Consider the following 21,610-nt stretch of genomic DNA (forward strand, 5'->3'; position numbering starts at 1 on the left):
CTTGAGTTCATGTTTATGAATAGTTCACAGAAGAGACTGAATTTGGACAGAGTCTCCTCTATAAATTGAACATATCAAACCTGAAAAACCTGTCAAACATTCATACATATATCCATAACTCCAACATATAAATAACATCGAATTCATTGTGATAGTGTGCATACTATTTACATGTGTACGATCACAAACAAGTGAGAGAACGATCCTAACTATTATAGATGATACATATATAATATTAACGTTGTGATTATGTTGAAAATATAATAGAAATTATAATCTTACATAATGTGACCGTCGAAGTAAACTATGTCACTCCGGGTCACCAATACCTGCAACTGAACAACAACAATTAGGAATGAGATAACCCGAAGGTCAGCTCAGTAGGATACCTAGACATCCTACCCGCACCACACACATCAACATTTTAATACATTAATAGTTATAAGTGTTACATATATACAGATATATACAGAGATATCAATATGCACACGAAGCAAAGCAATATAGCAAGATAATTCTTCTAGCTTACCAAGATCACGACTGAATACGCCCTCAGTCGGGGTCACCTACTATTCGGCTAGGAAGAACCGTTCGGCCTTTGTTAGTGCGTAGGCAGGCGGCGCCTTATCGAACGTTTGACTACTGCAGTGTACACATGGATCCACGTAATACCCCGGTAAGAGCTTCCGTAACTCTCCCTTCGTCATCATCGCCCATCGGGCTGACTTGTGATCTCAATACGCATCGAATAGTAAATCTCACCCAAACAATGATACGCTTAGAATATGTCATGACTTACCCAGACGACTATAAGAGTATCGTCGCTTAGTAGAGCCATATACCCACGGCGATACAATTATCTCGTCTTGAGGCGCATCCTATCTCCGGCCAGATCTGACGCTTCCTCGCAAGGTAACTCATTGACCATTCGAAGAATACCCAAACATATGCATGAACCTATAATAATATTAAATGATCTGATAGGCTCCCAAAGCTACAAGAACAGAGCCCTCCTAACAAGTCCCATCAACCGAAGGAGAAGAGCGTTCTTGTGTCTCAAGGTAAGGTAAACCCTGTTTAAAGCCAAGCTTTTACAAGTTTCCACTTTCAGGGATTAAGTATTTTCTTATTAAGAAAACTTGGGTAAACACCCTCTTTCGGTTCGGTGAAACATTGTAAGTATCAAACACAAGACATTACAGAATTCAAACCACACTCACCAGTGGCTTAGCAGAATAAATAAACAAACATGGCACTGGTCAGTCCCCTAATCACTCCAAGGGTCGGAATACCCCAACTCCCAATCTCTCTCGGACCCCATTCCGGGTAAACAAGAATGGTCGTTACCAAACGGCTGGCCACGCACCGAGTGTAACCCTTGACATAATTCATGGCTAATCCATAACATAAAATAAACAAGGGGACCAACCAATGCCCGTGGTAAAACAACCATTACACGTAACACAGATCAAGCGATTCCGCCTCCATGTTATACACGCAGCTCAAGCGATTCCGCCACCACGTGTTTACAATTCACACAAAACGATCACACAGATCAAGCGATTCCGCCTCCATGTGATTATTTTTCAGGAAAACCAATTTGTTTTGAAAAGAGAAACATCCATAACATAAAGTACACCACATACATACATATCATATCATAAATTGAACTAGAGAATTATAAAAAGAAGAAAAATGACTATATATATATAATGGTGAAACGGGGAATACCCGTGCTCCAAGTAAGATTCATAGGATCCTACCTCTTCTTGCGCTTCCAATGGTGCTCCTGACTAAGCTCCACTTCTCCTCGAACTCCCTATTGCATTTTATTAGTCCTACTGAAATATGAAAGGGCAAAACGGTCATTTGACAGTTACATAACTGTCAAGAGTCCTCTTGCAGAGCAAGAATGCATAAAATGAATGAAACTACACTAGGAATGTCCTATTGGCACTATACAATTCACTGAGACGTCTCATCAAATAACTGAAATCAATATAAACCAACCAACTTCTCACAAACTCTATTTTACATTTCCGAGTCTTCATAAGCTGACAAATTATATAACACACCAAATACCATGAATCTTGAACTATCAAATCATAAAATGAACCCAATGTCACGAATCCATAACTCAACCTATCCATTTATGTGAAATATGACAAAGTTCGGGTAACCATCTCTATTCCAACTCATTTCCAAAACTATTCCAAATATGAAATTCGAGCAATAAAATAATTCGGCAGCAACCCGTCTATATATGGACATCCCAAAATAGTCCACAATATCCTAAACACGATCCTGAACATAAATCATTCGAAGAAATATAACTATAACTATCCCAAATAGCTCTAAATTACGAACCCAAGAGATATTAGACCCAACTATACAGTTATCGAAATAACTATCGTAAACCCACCAAAAACGGACGAAATAAAAAATTCCAAACGGATAGATATGTAGAACAAGTCGAGTGGAATTACCTGAAACAAGTTTCATTGAATTCGGACCATGAACGACAAAGAAATCGACCATACCAATCGAACCATTAAAACACCACCCTTCTCTCTTCTCTCGGTTCCATATGTTTTCTGAAATGGAAGGGGATAAGTGACCCTTACTGTTTAATGAAGTTGAAGGAGTTGTCGTGGCTACTAAGCATGTGAAACGTGTGCACTAAAGAGGGAAAGTGATGTACTAGGTGATTAGGTGGTACAAAGGGTAGTGCTATAGGCGCCACCTTATATTTTCTATTGCTGCGGGTCTTGGAGAAGGAATTAAAGCAGGTGGGGTGGATTCTCTCATGTCATCTGGAAGTGGGATGGTTGGGTTTGGTTTTGTTTTTAAGACCAAGGTTTAGGGTGCCAAGTGTCATCTTATAAGGTGCGCATGTGACAATTTGGTTTAGGTCCATAAGTTTGTAAATGCTTGATAAACAAGTCCCACATATAAATCCAACTAATTCAACCCCATCAATTACCATATAACCCCCACTTTAATTTTTTTTCTTTTCTTCCTCCTCGCACAACTAACCATGAAGAAAATCTACAACTCTTATAAATTCGATTACGAACAAAATGTCGAACACGGAATGATAGACAAACAATGTCCGATCTTCACGAGTAACCAATCAAAATTCATAACCTTTCGAGAACTATCTAATGAGCTATCTGAATCAATCAAAATAAGTATTCGAAACCAAATCCCAAATGAAGCCACTGGATCCGCTCGGCGTTCTAACTCGTCTGTTTCTCCGACTTGAAGGTCGGGGCGCTACACTTAACCTCGGACCACACCGAAAAAGGGGGATTCTCTCATCATTTTCTTGCCATTTATTATTCATTCACTACGTTTGTCTAACTTTTGTATTCGGATACTTTTGAAGCATGATTTGAATGTGATGAATGACTCATTATTTGTTTACATGTGAGTTTAATTGACTTCGTCTAGTTTATTAAATTAGAAACCTTGATTTTAATCGTCTATTGACACAAAATTTGATAATGCGCACTTAGTTTGATATTCTATGCTTACTAAACGTTGATCGATTATACTTAGTTTGACGTATTATACTTGTTAGTGTCATACTTGTTCATTGTCAATTCATTAGATAGTGTTTGTTAAGTTTGATAGTCAATGCTTAGTGATGTTTGATCGATTATGCTTAGTTGGACACATGATGCTCAGGATTGTCAATGTGGGTGAAGTTAATTACCTTTTCATGCGAATAGACACTTAGTATCTGTCACCTTCGGTCTTGTTGATCAAAGTATCCCTCTCAATCGATTTTTGCCCGAATCGACTCTTTGCCTCCCGAATCTTCTCTCGAATCTCTCTCGCCTGTTTACTTTGTTTATTTAATTAGTTTTACTTGTCTTCCTCTTTGTTACTTATTCGATTACAAAACCCCCCATTTATCTTTATTCTTTTCCTTTTTAGTTTAAGTTAGCTTTTAATATCTAAATCGGTGGATAAGACCCTTTGTTATCCGAACCACCTTCCTATCTCCGTGGATTGACTCTTGTCTTACCGGATTATTACTTAACGCCCATATACTTGCGGGGTGGAGACCTTTTACGTGTAACCTTTTAGTCCCCATCATTTGGTACCTCCCGGACTAAGGGACAACATGTTCCAAAACGCACTATTGCCCTCGGCGCGGACGCATCCTGCTTAGGCAAGACATGTCCTGGTGCAACAAACGCGTCTAGGGCGCGTCTCTATTCCATAGACGCATCCCAGACTCGTCTTGATATCAAGGGACGCATCCCTGATGCGTCTCGTAGACTCAGACGTGTCTCTGACGCGTCTCGATGGAGACGGACGCATCCCTGACTCGTCTCGATGGATCAGACGCGTCTTGGACGTGTCTCGATGGCTCAGACACGTCTTGGACGTGTCTCGATGGCTCAGACGCGTCCTAGACGCTCGCGCTGCGTCAATTTAGAGAGTGGGGGACAGATTGTATGGGCCAAAATATGTCACCAGGAGTGCCCCAAGGAATTCACGATTAATGGGCTTACTCAGTGACCAAACCCATGAACTAATGGCTACTGTGAAAGAGATGTCCTTCGATCAAAGATGCAATGCGAGAAATTTGTCGGATAGGACAATTGAGGAAGAAGATCATCAAGTCCGGTTGATTTAGGGGTCGTAGTGTTTAGCTAGAAACCAATTCGTGGCTAACTTCGACCGGATCCTACAACGGGTTACACATAAGAATGGATATTTAATCGGTTGATATGACTAGTGGGAATGAGATATATAATCATGGGAGAGTCCCATAAACATGTCTCATAGGCCCAAAAAAATTTTGAGCAAAGATAGCACAAAAGGCCCGAAAGAGGGGTTTTGAGGCTAGAGCCAAAAAGGGACTTGTTGGGCTCGTATTAAGCTGAAAATTGGAGGGACGCTTTCCCTAATAGGGAAGGTTATTTCTGCCAATTTTGGCTTGGTTTGGACGCCCCCTCATCAAGGAATTGAGAAAATAGCAACTAGTTTCTATTTTCGACTATTTCCTTAATCTTATTCAAAATGGTCTTTTAGGAAACTAAATTTGAGTGGGACTCTTATTAGGGTTCTATATAGTGACCCTTAGGGCAGTGAATAAGGTGTAGAATTTCTCTAAGAGCTTTCTTACTCTACAACATCAAGTAGAGAAGAGAAAGTGAGCTAATTCCCAAAAGCTATCAACTAGTCAAATAAAGAAGAAGTAGTTCTTCTTATTCTCAAACTACCATTGGAGTTCTAGCTAGCTTACAAGGTGGGAGATTAAGTAGACCATTCGGTGTCCTAAGTACAGGAGCTACAATTGGAGCTCTTGGTCTTCTCAAAGCGATTGGAAAGTTCGAGAGAAAACTAGCGATTAAGGTAATCTCTAACTCTTAGTTGATTATTAGTTTATGCATGATGATCTTGGGACCATACTCATGTTAGACATGAGATGTCTGAGATTCCGCTAACGACATTAGTAGACATCACCAATTACCAACAGTGGCGTCAGAGCCTCTTGCAAATAACTAATTTTTGTTACGTTTCAGACTAATCCATGATTGATTAGCTTGATAGTTTTGTCTTAAAGTGTTTTAGACATTCAATTTGATTATTTTGAATGAGATTCAATAGTTTTCAAGTTAATTATCAAAAATTGATGATTGAAAGTGTTTCAAAAGATTCTATTTTGATTGAGTTAGGTATTGAAAAGTGTTTTCAAAAGAGTTGTTTTCATTGATTTTAGAAATCGTTTGAAACAAAATTGAAATTTTAGAAGTGTTCTAAAAGTTTCAAAAGTTGTGATTTTCGTGATTTTAGAAGTTATTGAAAATCACAAATTGGGTTTTTAGAAGTTTCCTCAAAAGATCAAAATTTGAGATTTCATGACTTTAGAAGTTTTTGAAAATTAAAATTGAGCCTTCTTGGAAGTTTCTAAAAGAAGGGAACAATAGCTTTGAAAGCTCAAAGAAAATAATACAAAAAAAAAAAGCTCAAAGAAAAAAAAAGGAAGCTTCTAGGTCGCAACCAGGGAGGCGACCAGGAAGCTTCTAGGCTGCGACCAAAAAGCTTCCAAGTTGCGACCAGGAAGCTTCCAAGAAGCGATCAGGAAGCTTCCAAGTCACGACCAACCCTCATGGGCTAGAACGAGTCTGGCCCAGGCCAAGGAACACTTGGCTCGGGCCAGACTCCAGAGCATGCTGGCCCATGGCGGAGAAATGCTTGGCCCGTTCCAATGCGTGCCCTTGGCCTTGCCCAAAACAAGTCTATGGGCTTGGGCTGAGATGGTCTCGGGCCTTCGCCAAGGCTTGTTCCGGGCCATTCCGAGATAGGTCTCGGGCTACGGGCTAAGTTTTTTGGTTCTTGACCCGAGTGGGAGTTTTTCGACGAAAGTCCAATTTTTCCTCCCGATTCCACCCAAATTTTACCGAAATTGTTCAGAGCCATTTGGGAAACCATTAAGAATCAAACTAGTTTTTCCGAAATTGACCCGGGCTTTCAAAAATCCAAAACGAAGTTTTTCTTAAAATTGATTTTAGAAATCATAAAAGATAAAACGGGAACGCATCATTAGTCGAATTTCTCGAATTTAGGCTTAAGGTCCTAATGTGACATAGGATGTCAACAAAAGTATCTCCCGAATTATCATGCATATATAATTCTTAGCCTTTAAATATTATATGAATCCATGTGATGTGAATGCGGGAAACTAGTATGGCCATAGAAATTGTTTCTTATATTCTTGTTTTAAGCACAGATGGGTGCAAATTTGTAATTAATTTAAATTTCAAGTTTATACGATCTGCGAATCGTTAGAGTCTTGTAATTAGAGTTTAGGGTTTATGAATCCACTGAAGAAGTTCGAGGATGAGATCCAAAGGCGAGTGGGAGAAATCAATGGACGTTAAAAAATGGTGATCTAAGGCGAACCAAAGATGAAACAAGAAGAAGCCAAAAGAGATTAGATCTTCTAGGTTAGGGACCATACTAGGATCCATGTCTGCTTAAACTAAATAACATAGATTTTGATTTTTATGATGCTAATGATGAAAAAAAAAATTTGTTTGATGCTAATGATGTAATTTTTGCTGGATTATAAAGTGAATATTGTTTAAAAATTTACAAATATTTGCTAAGCTTACCATATAAAATGACATTAGTTAGATCTGCCGCACTATTGTTAATTTGAATAATCTCCAAGTCTTGACATCATAGTAGAGTCTTTATCATGTGCATACGAGTTAAAACGAAAAATCACAGAGCAAGAAGATAACAACGTTGACATTTTTTATTGGTGTTTCGAGCAAAAGTCATTAATAGTGATCAAAAAGGTTAAGCCAAGTAACAGAGGATTAAAGGAAAAAGGACTACTTGAGAAACTATTGAAATTGTCAGCAGATTATCTCCTTCTCTTCTTGCTGCCACCTTTGCCTAATTGCCCAGACCTGAAAGCATGCTCTTATGCTTGAAGGAAATCCATTGCCTGTCCATATTTCTCTGATCGTTCTTTTGCCTCCAATTCTTTACGCTTCGCCTTCTCTTGCTATAAGACTAAATTATGAATCTCTACCTTTTGTCTCCCTCTCAACTAGCTTCTTCAACTTCTTTCTCTCAATTCGTTCAAGATCTGGATAATAATCTCTACCTTTCACGAAGCTGCAAATTAGGGTGACTGTTTTGATTGATGCCAACTATTTTCCACCCAATCTTAAAACCTGCCTAAGCAGGTTTCATGTTGTTAAGTACACAGGGCACAAGTAACACTGACTATATTGCCCAAGGCACAAGGTAAGGCACAGATCTGAATCAAGCGAAGTGTAAAAAACACCTTTAACCGCATAAAAGACATCTAGATTACATCGGATTCAGAAAACTTCACACAGCAAACAGATAGTAAATATCACAGAAATATAGAAATAACTAGATAGTAAATATCAGGGTAACAGCATATACATGCTATAATATCAAAAGAGAACCTAAGCACCATTTTACCGGACAAGGCAGTATCTTGAGTGATAGATACACCTCAAGCATACAAAATTTCAAGTTCAGCAAATAGAAATTCATCAAATACTAACAACATGAAAAACATTCACAATGAAATAAATTGTACTATTGCTTTAGTTCGAAATACAAGTAAGTGCACTATATTCAAAATAACACACTAAACTCCCTCCCCATGGAATAAACTAGTAGGCCAAGCCAAATGAGATAAAATATGATCAGTCCACACCTTGAAAGGAGAAAAAGCAAGTTCATATTTTATCGAAGGAATTAAATTTTGAAACTTCCAGTTGTGACAGAAAATTTCCGTTTCCTTGTCTACCGAATTTTCCACTGAAATCGAAATTTCATTGCTTGCTTTTATCCGATTCAGATTAACGCCAATTATGCAGTTCTCACGGAATCCAATAACAATTGACGAAAACAACTTCAAATTAGCACTGAAGTACTTCTTAGTAAAGCAGTGAGATCTGAAGTAAGACATTGTACAAGAGATTGATGACAAAGAAATGACCTAAAACATTAAGAAACGAGTGTCGGCTCACAGAAACAAACGTAAAACATAAGTTTTTTGCTCAGACATTTTTTGATAAACTTTGCTGTTCTTGAGAAATTCAAACTTTCAAACACTTAATAAACAAACCTAAACCACTCAACGAAACAAAATTCATAGATCTGAGAACAAACATCATTCTTATCACCAAACTCAATATAGAAATATTGAGCAAAATTCAATCAGATCTAGCGTTAAAACTACGAAAACTCCATTAAATCATAACAATTAAGTATAAACAACAACTTAAAACCAGGAGAACTAAAACAACAACTGAGATCTACTAAATATTCTACAATAAACAAGCAATTTTCAGGTACTGTTACCTCCATGCCATGTCTTTTTTTTTTTTTTTTGAGACATGGCATGGAGGTTAGTTCAAAAAAAAAAGACATGGCATGGAGGTAATGTCTTTGTCCACACTTACTCTCAAGCTCCCACCTTCCCCAATTTTCTTTAGAGCTTTGGATTATCTCATTGTGCTTCGAGATTTCTTGATAGAGGTTGTGTGCACCTTTCTTTCTATCAAATTGCAAATCTAACAAAGATCCCTTGCTCCGAGAGATGTTATTTGAGTTCAAATTTGACTCAGTTTGGCTTCTTCAACTGAGTTACGGACTGCTGTACATGTTTTTATTTCAGGTCAAATCAGTAATAGTCATCATACACGGAAAAGTGATGATATAGTAACAAAAAACCGCTAGTTTTTAGTTGGATGACCACAAATTTAACATGGTATCAATACAATACCCACAACCGTTAGTTTTTTTTTTCTCATCAAAAAAAGAGAAACAAAGATCCCTTGCTCCGAGAGATGTTATTTGAGTTCAAATTTGACTCAGTTTGGCTTCTTCAACTGAGTTACGGACTGCTCTACATGTTTTTATTTCAGGTCAAATCAGTAATAGTCATCATACACGGGAAAGTGATGATATAGTAACAAAAAACCGTTAGTTTTGAGTTGGACGATCACAAATTTAACATGGTATCAATACAATACCCACAAATGACAGGTTTTAAAGTCTCACATGCTCCATGCCTCCATCTCATCGCAAAAGAACAAAAGAGAAATCTACTTAGCTCAAAGAATACTACAATGAGGTTGAAGTCCTCTCTCATCAATCATCATGACAACTAATTTAGTGGATAACTATTCACTACAACTAAGTACAACAAATGTACAACAAAATTTACTTTCGGTAGATATAATTGTTGGGTTTCATCTCATTTTTATTTTCGATTCTGATGTATCAAAACTTGTTGAAAAAATCTAGACCACAAAAATAGAATACAGTGGAACCCCACAAATTCAACAACAACTTGAATTTATAGTAGGGTTTATTTTGGAGGCAATTGTCCTTCTAGAGGCACTTTGGAGATGTTTTTTCTACCCCTCAACTTTACAAGGCTAGTTCAACAAAAAAAAAACTTTACAAGGCTCTTCCCTTCTCCGAAAGAAAAAATAAAAAAGACTCCCGGCGGGTACAAAGTTATTAAATTTTTCGGTGCATAACAGAAACTTGTATTCAGATGGAGAAAAAATCAGATTTGGTTGGAAAGAAACGCGCGCGAGAGAAGGATGATGATAATAATAATGTCAATAATAATAATACAGTTAGGGAAACTCCAGATTCAGATAATGATGATGAAACCCTAACTCTAGGTAATCCTCTCATCATCATCATCATCTTCCCTCTTTATCATTCATTACTCTTTAGTCTCTTTTACATAAATTCAATCCCTTTCTGTATTTTCTACCTTGACCATATAAATGGCCAATCCATTGAAAACCCTAAGGAGTTCATCTCTTTCTCTACTAAGGACATCTCTTGTTTTTTTGCTTAAACAGAGAACAGCCTTAAATTCAGTGATACTTTGATTGCTCTTCGAATAATGCGAGCTCAGTTTCCCAACAATGATAAGGTTGAAATTCATCTTCCACATATTTCAGTATGCCCTAATTTTGTCTTGGTTTCTCAACTTAATTAATGAATTAAACGAATCTAATACTAGTACTTCTGTTATATTCATTTTGGTAATTTAACCTAATTAAAGTTTTAATTTTGCATATGTTTCAGGTCTCCACTCAACCATTCATTTTACGATCTCAGTTGTATAGCAGTGTAAATGATAGAACACAAGTAGATAGGGAGTTAGAGGTAACAGTTCCTATCACTAAAAATACTTACTTTTTTTTCTTTTAATCCTCGATTCAACTAATCACCTATTGAAGACTTAAAGAAGTTCCATGGCCAAATTATCTACTTAGTTTCGATTTCCGGAGATAATTTACTTGCTGGATTAGTTCATTATTATGTAGATTGTTCTATTTGTTAGCCATTTGTATGGTATTTTTGTTTGATTGTTTTAAACCTAATTCCGAGTAGTTAACTTGGTTTTGTTTTCCTGCAGTCCCTGAAGAAGGACAAAACATTACGAATTTTTAAACTAAATACTGGGCAAGATGATCATGCTATTATGTTCATGGAGGACTATCTTAGCCAGGTAAACTTCATATTTTCAGGATCGAAGTTATTTTATTTATTTATGAATACTAGGTAATATATATGACAAGCCAATCTCACTAAACCGTGAAACTAAGCTTATCCAGTCATTACAGTTACAGATTCAACATCTCTTACTTAGTATATATCAATACATGTTATGTTTGATAACATTTTTTTGATTCCGCAAACTGTTTCTAATGGCTAAAGTTCTTTCATCATTTGTGTAAAGATAGGAATTGTTATTGAAAGGATGGAAGCAAAAAAGAAGGGTGCTGTTGCAGTTTTTGATTGGTTTAAAACTTATGTTATTGCTTCAGTGCTAGGACCTAGTATAGAGCATCAAGAGTTGGTGAGTTACTTAAGTATATTTCTCTTTTTGTATATATTTTGTTCTTGCAAACAATACGATATGAATTAAAATCCGTTCAAGATAGGTGCTTATGTGGAATTTAAAGTAGATGCCATTTGCCAAAAGAGCTTTAAGCTCTAAGATTAATCTTTAGTTCAGACTCAAATATTATGCACTTTTCAATAATTTTTAGCTAAAGCCTAGAAGAATCTAAAAGGTTGTCATAATCAAGTGGTTTCCGGCTTTTCACTAATATGCTATGTAGTTGGTCTCGGCCGAGACGGCCGAGAATCTCGGGTCTCGTCTCGGTCTCGGCCCTCTCCCGAGACGAGACTCGGCCGAGACCCCGAGTTAGGGCTTGGCCGAGTTTCTCGGCCGAGACAACCCGAGACCGAGACGAGACCCGAGACCGAGACAACAACTTCCAAATATTTAGATTTTTTTTTTGGAAAACTCTTCGACCTAAATTAAGTACTACTATTTATTATATTCTCAAATCTTAACTACTTATTATATTCCCAATGTATCTAATATAAACAGCAATAATACTATATAGAATATTTAGGGTTTATGCCTTAGAGAGAAACTAATAAATTCTTTAGAAACTTTCAAAAGTTTAGTAGATTGGGATTTCCTTATACAGAAATTGAAGATGATGGAAGTGAATTTGAGAGTGATAGCGATTAAGAGAAGCAACATATCTATACACTACTAGTTATTAAACTTATTAGTTATTAGACTTATTAGCTAAGCTTGAAAAATCGGAAATCGGGACTAGTCGGTCGACCCGGGCCTAGCTACTAGTCGGGACTACAACGGGACCAGTCGGATTTAATCGGTTAATATAAAATAATATATACTATAATATATCATATGTAAATTATGTATATATTATAAATTATATAATAGAGATTATACATAATATATGGAGTATATATATAATATATCATATATAAATTATATATATACATAATATAAATAATATAATAGATAGATTACTTCCATAATAAAACTAACTAAAATTTGTGCTAAAACTCATCCTCATTTTCCTCCTAGATTCATTACTAAGTTCAGAAAAAATTGCTTTCAAAATTGACAACCAACAATAAAATAAAATTGGCAAGAAATTTAACTAATACTGACTTCAATATTTGTTTCCAAATTCGAAATCTTTCAATGTTAAAGATAGAATTTTTTTTTAAAATTTTAAATTCAAAAGGGTATATGTTAATTACAATTTCCAATTTAGTGCGTGCACTCTCGTCAAGATTTTCTACCAAAGTTGGTCAAGTTTCTTTCCAAATTCTTATTTATTTTAGGTTTAAATATGATAATGGTAGCCTTATTTTTCCAAGAAAATTATCTTTCCAAATTCTTATTTATATTAGGCTTAAATAGAGGGTTCTAGAGAATAAAAAATATAAAGAAAAAACAGAAAACAACTTTCTGCAGCTGTAGAGAGAGAAAGAAGACAAAAAAGAGAGAGGGAGAGAGAGAAAAAAGAGATCGAGGATGAGAAATAGAAAGAGAGATCGAGGGAGAGAAGAGCAGATTGAAGACTTCTTCGTGTTTCTCTCTCTATAATAATGAGGTAGATTGAAGATCATACTAACCCTTGAGGAAAGAACATTAAAACCCTAACTTTAAGTTGGGGTTTTGAAAAAAAAAAATAGCTGCTGCCCGAGCCGAGTTAGTCGGCGCCTAGCCAGCCGGGTAGTCGGCGCCTAGCCAGCCGGGTAGTCGGCTCCTGGGCGCCGGCTAACTCGGCTGCTGAAATCGACTAGCTGACCGAGTGCTAGTCGATCGGCAGCTAGCCGATTAGTGTGTAAGCGGCGCCTAGGCGCCGGCTAGGCGCCGCTTTTTAAAGCATAGCTTATTAGTTATTAAATATTAGTTATTGAATACTTATGAACTATGAACGTCGTTTTATTAACCTAATGAAGTGAACTATTTTATAATTTAGCTAATTTCTATATTTTCTGTCTCACCGAGAATCTCGGCCTGTCTCGGTCTCGTCTCGGTCTCGGCCTTCGGCCGGACCGAGACCGAGACCGAGACCAACTACATAGCTAATATGAGGTACCTGATGCTGAATTCCCAGTAATAAACTATAGATAATGTAGCACACTAGCAAATTCTAGACTATACTAGCAACAAGAACGGATAAAAATGAAAGACATAGGTAATTTCTTGATGTATTTAATATGAGAGATGCGAATTGTGAAGATCCGAAAGACCTGGTTTTCTCTTTATAGAATTCGACACAGGAATTGAATACCTGTCCTTAATGTGCTCGAATAAATCTGATGCTGATTGTGTTTATACTTCGCACATTCTATAATTGTTTTTCATACAGATTAGTGGTACTTCACTGTTTTGGTACGGCTTCCTATCTATGGAACTTCGTTACCATGAGTGGATTAGTTCTCTACTTGACTTCATTTTCTTTTACACATTTGGTTCTCTTTGTTGCATGCAGTGTTCATTGTTATCTCTAGGAGGCAAGGTGAAAGATGAACATATATCACTTTTAATCAATGCTGGTCTCTTGGTGAGTACATATTAACATTCTTACTCTTCATAGTGATGGATTTTTTCGATTTCACTATAAATATTAGTGACTGACATAGCATATCAAAGATGCCTCAGTATGTGTCAGTTTCATTTATCTTATTGTGTCATCCTATTTATTAATTTATTATGTTTGTAATTTGACCTCTACTCATGCTGTCCGTGTAACAGCTGTACTCCTGAAGAATAATATGTTTCTCTCTGATATCTGCGTTTGACATCTTATTATATTTGTATTATTTGTGAGAACGGTTTGGTTATATATCGAGTAGCATAGATACTCCTAAGTATCTTTTGGCTGTGGCAATACTTCTATAACGTGTTCGACACTATGATACTCTTCTCAAACACACACAATTACCTCTATGTTTATAATATGAAATTTAGTAGGTATAACTTGTGTGAATCACACATAGTCATATTAGGAGTTAGGACGGTGAGACGACATAAAATCCCCTAATCTAGTTTAACGTCTTCGCACATGATGTTAAGATTGTGACCATTGTTCCAAAAGGAGAAAAGTAAAGGTTAAATTTTAAGTAAATGACTTACAAGTTACCGAAAAACACAAAAAGGCCTCAATAGGTATCTCTCCATTCTGCCGTACCTTTCTTTTGCACTGTAGTTCTTAGGGTTGATATGGGCAACCGTGCCAGTGTCAATGTTGCATAGGTACCCGTTGTAAGTGATATGGACTGGCACTCATATTAAGGATATGGATTATATACTTATAAGTGATCTTAGAACAACGTAAGTTTGAACTCAAATTTTTCTTATCATGGTAGTACAACTCCATTTTGGGTTATGTAACTCACTGGATGTTACTGGATTTGTTAAATTTCAGTATTCTTGGAGATTCTAATTAGACAGTGCAATTCGAGAATTTTCCGTTTTCTTTTTTCAAAGTTATCAAGCCTTTGAGTTTGAGATATTTCAAATCTTATTGTAGACCCGCCAGCTGATTGATTCAGATATGTATTGGTTTGCGATTCCAAATATTGGTTCAGTACTCAAGGCAATCTCACAGGTAAATTTGCTTCTCGACATGGTGAAAAATTTCATGCTTACAGTGTTCGCGACAAAATAACAAATATTTTACATGAGCATGAACGTGGCATATAAAATGAGATGCTTTCTCTAAATTTTTCTGTTGTCACTTCAAACAGATTCCTGACGTTGACTACATCCACATAGCATGACCTATGTAGTTCGTAATATGATGCTCTTTTTTTATAACATTTCCTCGTATCCAATATTCCCCCGACTCTAGATATATGTAGGACTTCTAGGGGTGTGGGTTCGTGGTTCCGGTTTACCTATAATCCCATACTGCAACTGATATTATAAGGATATGGAAATTGAAGTTAGAACGAAATCAGAAACAAAGTTACAGATATTAATTCTTCATGCATTTGGTTTTAACTCGGTTTTTATTTATTCCAAGTCCAATTGATTTCAGACTGTATAAAGTTAGATTGTAACCCGATTTCTGATACATCAGGGAAGAAAGGAGCTCTTGGCATTCCTAAACCGCAGGAAATACAAAGAGATGCTGATGGCTCCTTTAGAAAAGAAACGTCTTCGCATGTCTATGCTTGAAATGCGTTTTCATCTTCGGGATCTAATTGGCTCAGGTCACCTGAAAACAGTAAACACCCCAACCGGCTTGGTTGTTCGAATATCTAAAGATTAAAGGTATTTCTTCCCCGTAAGAAAATCATGTTTAAGATGATCAGTTATATTAGCAGGATATCGATGTCACAAGATATTGATACATATCATGTCACCTCGGTTTCAACATTGCTAAATAAAGGAAAAAACTGTCAGCTGCATCTGTCGTTGACGTTGGAAGTTCTTTCTTTGGCGTGCTGAATGTGGAAGGGGTGGAATAAAGGGAGCGGCAAAGTTTGAATAATCTTTGCATAAGAGCTTTATGTAAGTTGCTTCATTACATTATTAATAATTGTTTTTCATATTCGTTACAATTGTACGATAAGTAAATTACGAGTCAAATGTGAAGTTTAAGAGATCTAATTCAACGATGCTAGTGTTGATCTTTTTATTTTAATTGTCTCCTTGACCGAAGAACCTTTTATTTCTTGATAACTCAATTTAAGGCTCACAATGCCCCCAGGCTGATCAAGTTTGGGATATCCAATCTGCAGTCTTTTCCCTTAGGTCATTATTCGCCTCGGGCTGAGAAAACAGCCTGAGAACCTCCTGCTCCACCCTACTTCCCCAAGCCCATGCGTGCCCATGAGCACCCGCCTGACAATGTCTTACACGGGTCAATTTGATGGAACTTGTGGTCGAGACTCATGTTTGAGGTTCACTCAGCAGCCTGGCCTTATAGTGTTAATAGCTCGACCCAATCTACTCGTCGCCGTTTGATCTATTACTTATCTCAAGTTACCACAGTTGGAATATGAACTAGGTTTTCTGAATGTAGCTTCCTTCTTAGAAGCTACCTTAGCAACCAGGCCCATTCCCTCTTCCAACTCTGAGAGAGAGAGAGAGAGAGAGAGAGAGAGAGAGAGAGAGAGAGAGAGAGAGAGAGAGAGAGAGAGAGAGAGAGAGAGAGAGAGAGAGAGAGAGAGAGAGAGAGAGAGAGAGAGAGAGAGAGAGAGTGATGGAATGAAAATAATGGCCAAACATAAAAAAACTATTAACAATTCAATGAACCATCACACCACTTCTCCATCAAAGCTTCATAATGAGATCAGAGAAGCCAAAGATCATCATCTTCATCAACAAAGAGCGTGAATCGACTAGCATTACTGGGATTGAGGTATTGACACAGACCTTCCACTAAATCTATGTAGATGCATCAATGATTTACTTATTGGTCTATTATTTTCACTCTGTTGTACTAATCTAGTTCGTATGAGAGATGGTTTCGATGAATGATTAGCATGCTAGTATAGGTTTGGAACAAAGTCTTAGCATTTAACAATACTGTTCCTACTTTTAACATCTAGGTCCAAGTCTTTTATTCACAGCACGAAGGCACACGGGCTGCCTAGAAGATGTGGGACTATTACAATCCCTCACCTTCGGAGACGAGCCGTCTCCAAATTTAATACAACTTGTAATGCCTCAAGCCATAGCAATTATTAATATTGTCTCTACTTTTGACATCCAAATTCAAACCTAATAGTTATATGATTTTGTTCTTTACGAATATTCTACGAGTCCATCTGAAAGAATTCAACATTTACTAAATTTGAGCGTACGTCTATACCCGTGTTGGGCATAAGTGTCACTACAGCTAGGCACTTGGATTTTTCCACTTTCATACCAAACTCATCTATATTTGGAGCTAATTTTTCTAGCCTCTCTTTTTTCCTTTCTTTTCTTATCTTTTTGACTTTTGGGGTTGGGGACAAACTGAATGATATTGTGGGCTCTTGTGAATATGTGGCTTAGTATGAATGTCAATTATCTAGTTCTAGAAGGTGTCTACTTCTGTCAGCTTCAAAATGAGACAGACAAAGGTTAATTACCTTGGGATAAAAGTCAATGAATATGTTAAAAAAATCAGTCATCTATCATTGCCGGTAACCATGTTTAGATGTCAATGTCACTTAATTCTTCCTTGACTTCTTCCTCTTCGAATCTAGAGCTCAGATATGACTCAAGTTATTAACTAGATTGATCTGTATCTTGTTGTACATCCAGCTTTCTCACATGAGAGGTCACATATGCATTATAGTTGATACTACGTCTAGACACAATATTGATTTGAGGTATCAATGCTGAGTAAAACTCATACCTAGACTCTAGAATTAAAAAAAGAACACTTCTTGTAAGAGAAATTGTGAAAATGTATTGCATAGATATTTTTCGGAGCAAGTCACTAGTGATTAAACTCAATGAGACGATATAGAAGATTCTTCGTGAGTTCTACACTTCTACTAATGTTTGCACTATCTTGGTATCTTTATATGCAGGATAAGATGGTTATTCCTTTATGAAAGAGTACAATTACCATAGCCTAAACATATATAGAAACCCTAACTTCTAGTAGGTTAGGGACAGATCTGGTCCTGTACACATTTATGTTACCATCTTATCTCAAAAATAAAAATGGACATGAATTTGTCACAATCTTTAGAAGTTAAGGAAGTGCTTTCAAACTAGAAACTAAAAACCATGATTGGTTACCCAAAGTGAAAGGGAAAGAAATCAAATTATTGGTCTTGGGAGTATCAAGGCGTGACTCATTTTGTAGCTCATAATAATCTTAACCTCTACCTCACACCAATTTCCTCTAAAAGAAACCCTAAAAAGTTCATACCCCCAAATAATTTAGGTTTTTTTGCTTTTTTTGGTTAATGGACGATTTAATACATTGCTTCAAATATTCGAACAAATAGACTATCAAAGTTGTCATTGGACTTGATGTTAGTGTCTTCATTCTTTTTCGGCGTAAATCACGAACAATGCACATGACAACATATTTATGTTCTAGAAGCTCTCTTGTACATCATTTTCTTTTAAATTGGTGATGAGACATTTAGAAGTATAAACAACACACCGATAGATACTTTTATTCTAGAAGTTTTATGTAAATCATATTTTCTTAGTCAGTATCATGAGACATTTAGAAGTATAAACAAGAGTCCAGAAATGTTATTGCACGACAATGGTAAGCAAATCTTGAGCATGATATATACAAGAATTAAGTTAGTTGTTCAGAGATTCCGGGAAATATGTTCAAAGAAAAAAAGTTAGATGTATACTACCTCCACCGCTGATATTATCAAACAATACTCATCACTATCTTATTAGTAAGGAGTGGGAATATATATTACATACACCAATGATTTCACAAAAATCATAATTTGGGCAGGAAATTGGGTCGGAGGCCCAATTTCATGTTTTTTTTTTTTGTCAAAAAGACAAGTTATCTTTTTGTCCTTTTAGGCCTCATATATAGTTTGGAAATAGGCTTGAAGGACAATTCTAAAAGCACTCCCATTTCTAATGCCGAAATTGCCCTTGGAATCTTAGCTTGCGAAGCTTTGCAAACTGGTTTGCAGTGATTTGCAATCTGGTTTACAGAGCTTTGCAAACTGGTTTGCAATCAGATTTACAGAGCTTTGCAAACTGGTTTGCAGAGCTTTGCAATCCCGTTTGCATTGCTTTGCAATCTGGTTTGCCTTGCAATGACTTTGCACACACTTTGCAATCTGGTTTGCAGAGCTTTGCAAACTAGTTTGCACTACTTTGCAATTTGATTTGTCTTGCAAAGCTTTGCAAACTGGTTTGCAAGCTCGTTTGCAAACTAGTTTGCACTCTCGTTTGCAAACTGGTTTGCAATCTGGTTTGCAATAAGGTCAGTTTCGTCTTTTCTCTATATTAGATTATTTACAAAAATGCCATAGGGAGCTGAAGCCTATAAAAAGTTGATAAATCCTTTTTAACCAAAGCTCAAATTTTTTAGGGAGTTTTGACCAAATTTTTCAAATTTGGGCTATTAAGAATTGAAAGTAAATATACCCTAATATGTATAGATTGTTGACTTACAAGTATCTTTTTGCATCCCCAAGTTTTAGTAACTATTTTTTTCTTACCTTCAATTCTTATTACCATTCTTATACAAAGTTATCTGCACAAGTAAGCCACAACTTAGATCCTAACCCTTTCTAACCCCACATAATTTCCCTGTCCTAGTAACTTCTTTATGGGAAAGTCCACTCTAACCCTTCCTTCCTATCATGTTATAAGATGTCACAAAAGGAAAATGGGAAACCATTAGTCTTGATTGAGTGTAATTTGAGTGTTTGTTACTAACAACAATTTTAAAGGTCTAAATAAAATTATCCACCCTTTATTATCAATTGTTCTTGTAAGGCTATTAGTTAACTTCTTAGTATTTGGAACAAAACTAAGCCGTAGTGGTGCCAATGCACCAAAAATTCTTAGGATAAGAGTGTAAAGTCTTGAAAAGTGAATAAATCTACAAGATAAAAAAAATTCTATCGAACAGCTGACGCGGGCCTCAATGTTAGTTTGTTTGGATCTAGTAATACACTGATCAAAAGTGCCTAACGGACACCAAAGACTTGGGGTATAGAATTTAGAAAAAATATTAGTGAAAAAGAAAAACCAGACTGACACGAGGTATAAATTTTATGTGATTTGATGTAATTTGATGTGATTCGTGCTTTTAATGATTATTCTAATCCATTAAGCTATGGATCACGACAAACCACATAGTAGTTATGTCCAGATTCTGCATAGATTTTCTTATTGCCCAACATACTTTGAAATTAAAAGAAAACTAAATGTAAGGACGACTTTCGTAGTTTGAAGTAAACTAATCTCAACTAATTAAGACTACTAAAACATGGAAGAGAAATGCCCCCGGTGAAAAAATAAAACTTAAATCAGTGAACTAAATCGCGAAAGATAATCCTCTTATGTGAGAACTATGTAACAACCAGACTTATTTTCCAACCACAAAATTGTAGAAAGTGAATAAGTAATTCCACAAGGGTTTAACCAAGGTAATCTCACAATACATTAACTAATAAGCGGTAGGGATTTCGTAAATCAGCTTCACAAAATGGCAAGTAATGGTTGTAGAGTAGTCTTTCTCAATGTTCTCTGTAAGAAGGCAGTTTCTAAATTTAGAAAGAAGATGGCTGTGGCGGTTTTGTGTACAAAGGCGGTTTCAATTTAGATGGGCAGTTTCCAAAAAATGGTATAGGCGGTTTAGATGACAATTTTGGTTCAAATTGGTTACTAAATTCTCGGCTTATATTATTATATAAATAGGGGGTCTTAGAGTGCTTCAAACACACCAACACAAACAACAACTCTTCTTTAGAGAGCTAGAGAGAGAGCAAGAGTGAGAGAAATTTTTCATAGTTTTTGAGCGGTGTTAAATTTCTCGGTCGTCGAAGATTTAGTATAGAAGGTTATTACTATACGGTACCATCTTGGGACGAACTTGCGGATTGTGTTAGTCGTCTTCATCTATCCTTCAATAAAGATTTCTTGTTCGCCCGAGGACGTAGGCTTTAAAGCCGAACCTCGTTAAATTCTGTTCGCATATTTGATTTTGACTTAGCTTTTCGATTAATCTTCATAATCGGATCAATTTCTAGGTAGGTTCGATAGCTTCCGCGATTTTCAGTCATAACAACTGGTACCAGAGCCTTGTTGAGATTGAACGAAGAGAAGATGGGATCGAGAAGTGGTACGGTCAAAGCAGGGAAATATGAGATAGAGAAGTTCAATGGGAAAAACGATTTTTCTTATTGGCGGATGCAGATGAAGAATCTGTTAATCTCGCAGAAATTACACAAAACGTTGACGGGAAAGAAACCAGGAGATATGTCAGATGAGGATTGGGAGGAGTTAGATCTCGAAGCACGGGCTACCATTATGTTGTGTCTTGAGAGGGACGTGGCGTTCCTAGTAGACGGAGAAACAACGGCGGCGGGTGTGTGGTTAAAGCTAGAAAGCAGTTTCATGACGAAAACTTTAACGAATCGGGTCTACTTAAAATCCAAATTATTCACATGTAGAATGGAAGAGGGTTCTTCTATTCAGGAATATGTGAATAGGTTTGACAGGATTATCTCAGATTTGAAGGATATTGATGTTAAGGTTGAGGATGAG

The 21,610-nt window shown here is 36.5% G+C and overlaps 1 protein-coding gene and 1 long non-coding RNA gene across 3 annotated transcripts; one reads left to right on the forward strand and one right to left on the reverse strand.

The window, feature by feature from the left end:
- Positions 1 to 148: 148 nt before the first annotated feature.
- LOC147559024 (uncharacterized) lies at positions 149 to 2,582 on the reverse strand. Its single transcript, XR_015234475.1, has 3 exons — positions 2,487 to 2,582; positions 1,764 to 1,841; positions 149 to 335 (listed from the first exon to the last, which is right to left on the reverse strand). It is a non-coding gene; the product is annotated as an uncharacterized LOC147559024 (long non-coding RNA).
- A 7,280-nt stretch (positions 2,583 to 9,862) lies between these two features.
- On the forward strand, positions 9,863 to 16,040 carry LOC147559025 (Serine/Threonine-kinase). 2 transcript variants are annotated; one of them, XM_086660804.1, is made up of 9 exons: positions 9,863 to 10,214; positions 10,401 to 10,474; positions 10,630 to 10,710; positions 10,964 to 11,056; positions 11,288 to 11,407; positions 13,887 to 13,958; positions 14,928 to 15,005; positions 15,480 to 15,673; positions 15,792 to 16,040. In XM_086660804.1, the coding sequence occupies exons 1-8, from the start codon at positions 10,082 to 10,084 to the stop codon at positions 15,669 to 15,671; spliced, it is 843 nt and encodes a 280-aa protein (XP_086516930.1). In that variant the 5' UTR covers positions 9,863 to 10,081; the 3' UTR covers positions 15,672 to 15,673; positions 15,792 to 16,040. The 2 variants fall into 2 exon arrangements, with proteins under 2 accessions (XP_086516930.1, XP_086516931.1); XM_086660805.1 differs by having other exon boundaries at positions 15,806 to 16,040.
- Positions 16,041 to 21,610: the final 5,570 nt, after the last annotated feature.

This window comes from Eschscholzia californica, unplaced genomic scaffold (assembly GCF_041429995.1).
Source record: "Eschscholzia californica isolate CP2 unplaced genomic scaffold, dmEscCali1.0.p SCAF_2, whole genome shotgun sequence".
In the NCBI taxonomy this organism is placed as follows: Eukaryota; Viridiplantae; Streptophyta; class Magnoliopsida; order Ranunculales; family Papaveraceae; genus Eschscholzia; species Eschscholzia californica.

Coding starts and splice junctions, on each gene's coding strand:
- LOC147559025 (XM_086660804.1), top strand. CDS start 10,082: ATGGAGAAAAAATCAGATTTGGTTGGAAAGAAACGCGCGCGAGAGAAG. Junction 11,057..11,287: donor TGGAGGACTATCTTAGCCAG/GTAAACTTCATA, acceptor ATTTGTGTAAAG/ATAGGAATTGTTATTGAAAG. Junction 11,408..13,886: donor GTATAGAGCATCAAGAGTTG/GTGAGTTACTTA, acceptor TGTTGCATGCAG/TGTTCATTGTTATCTCTAGG.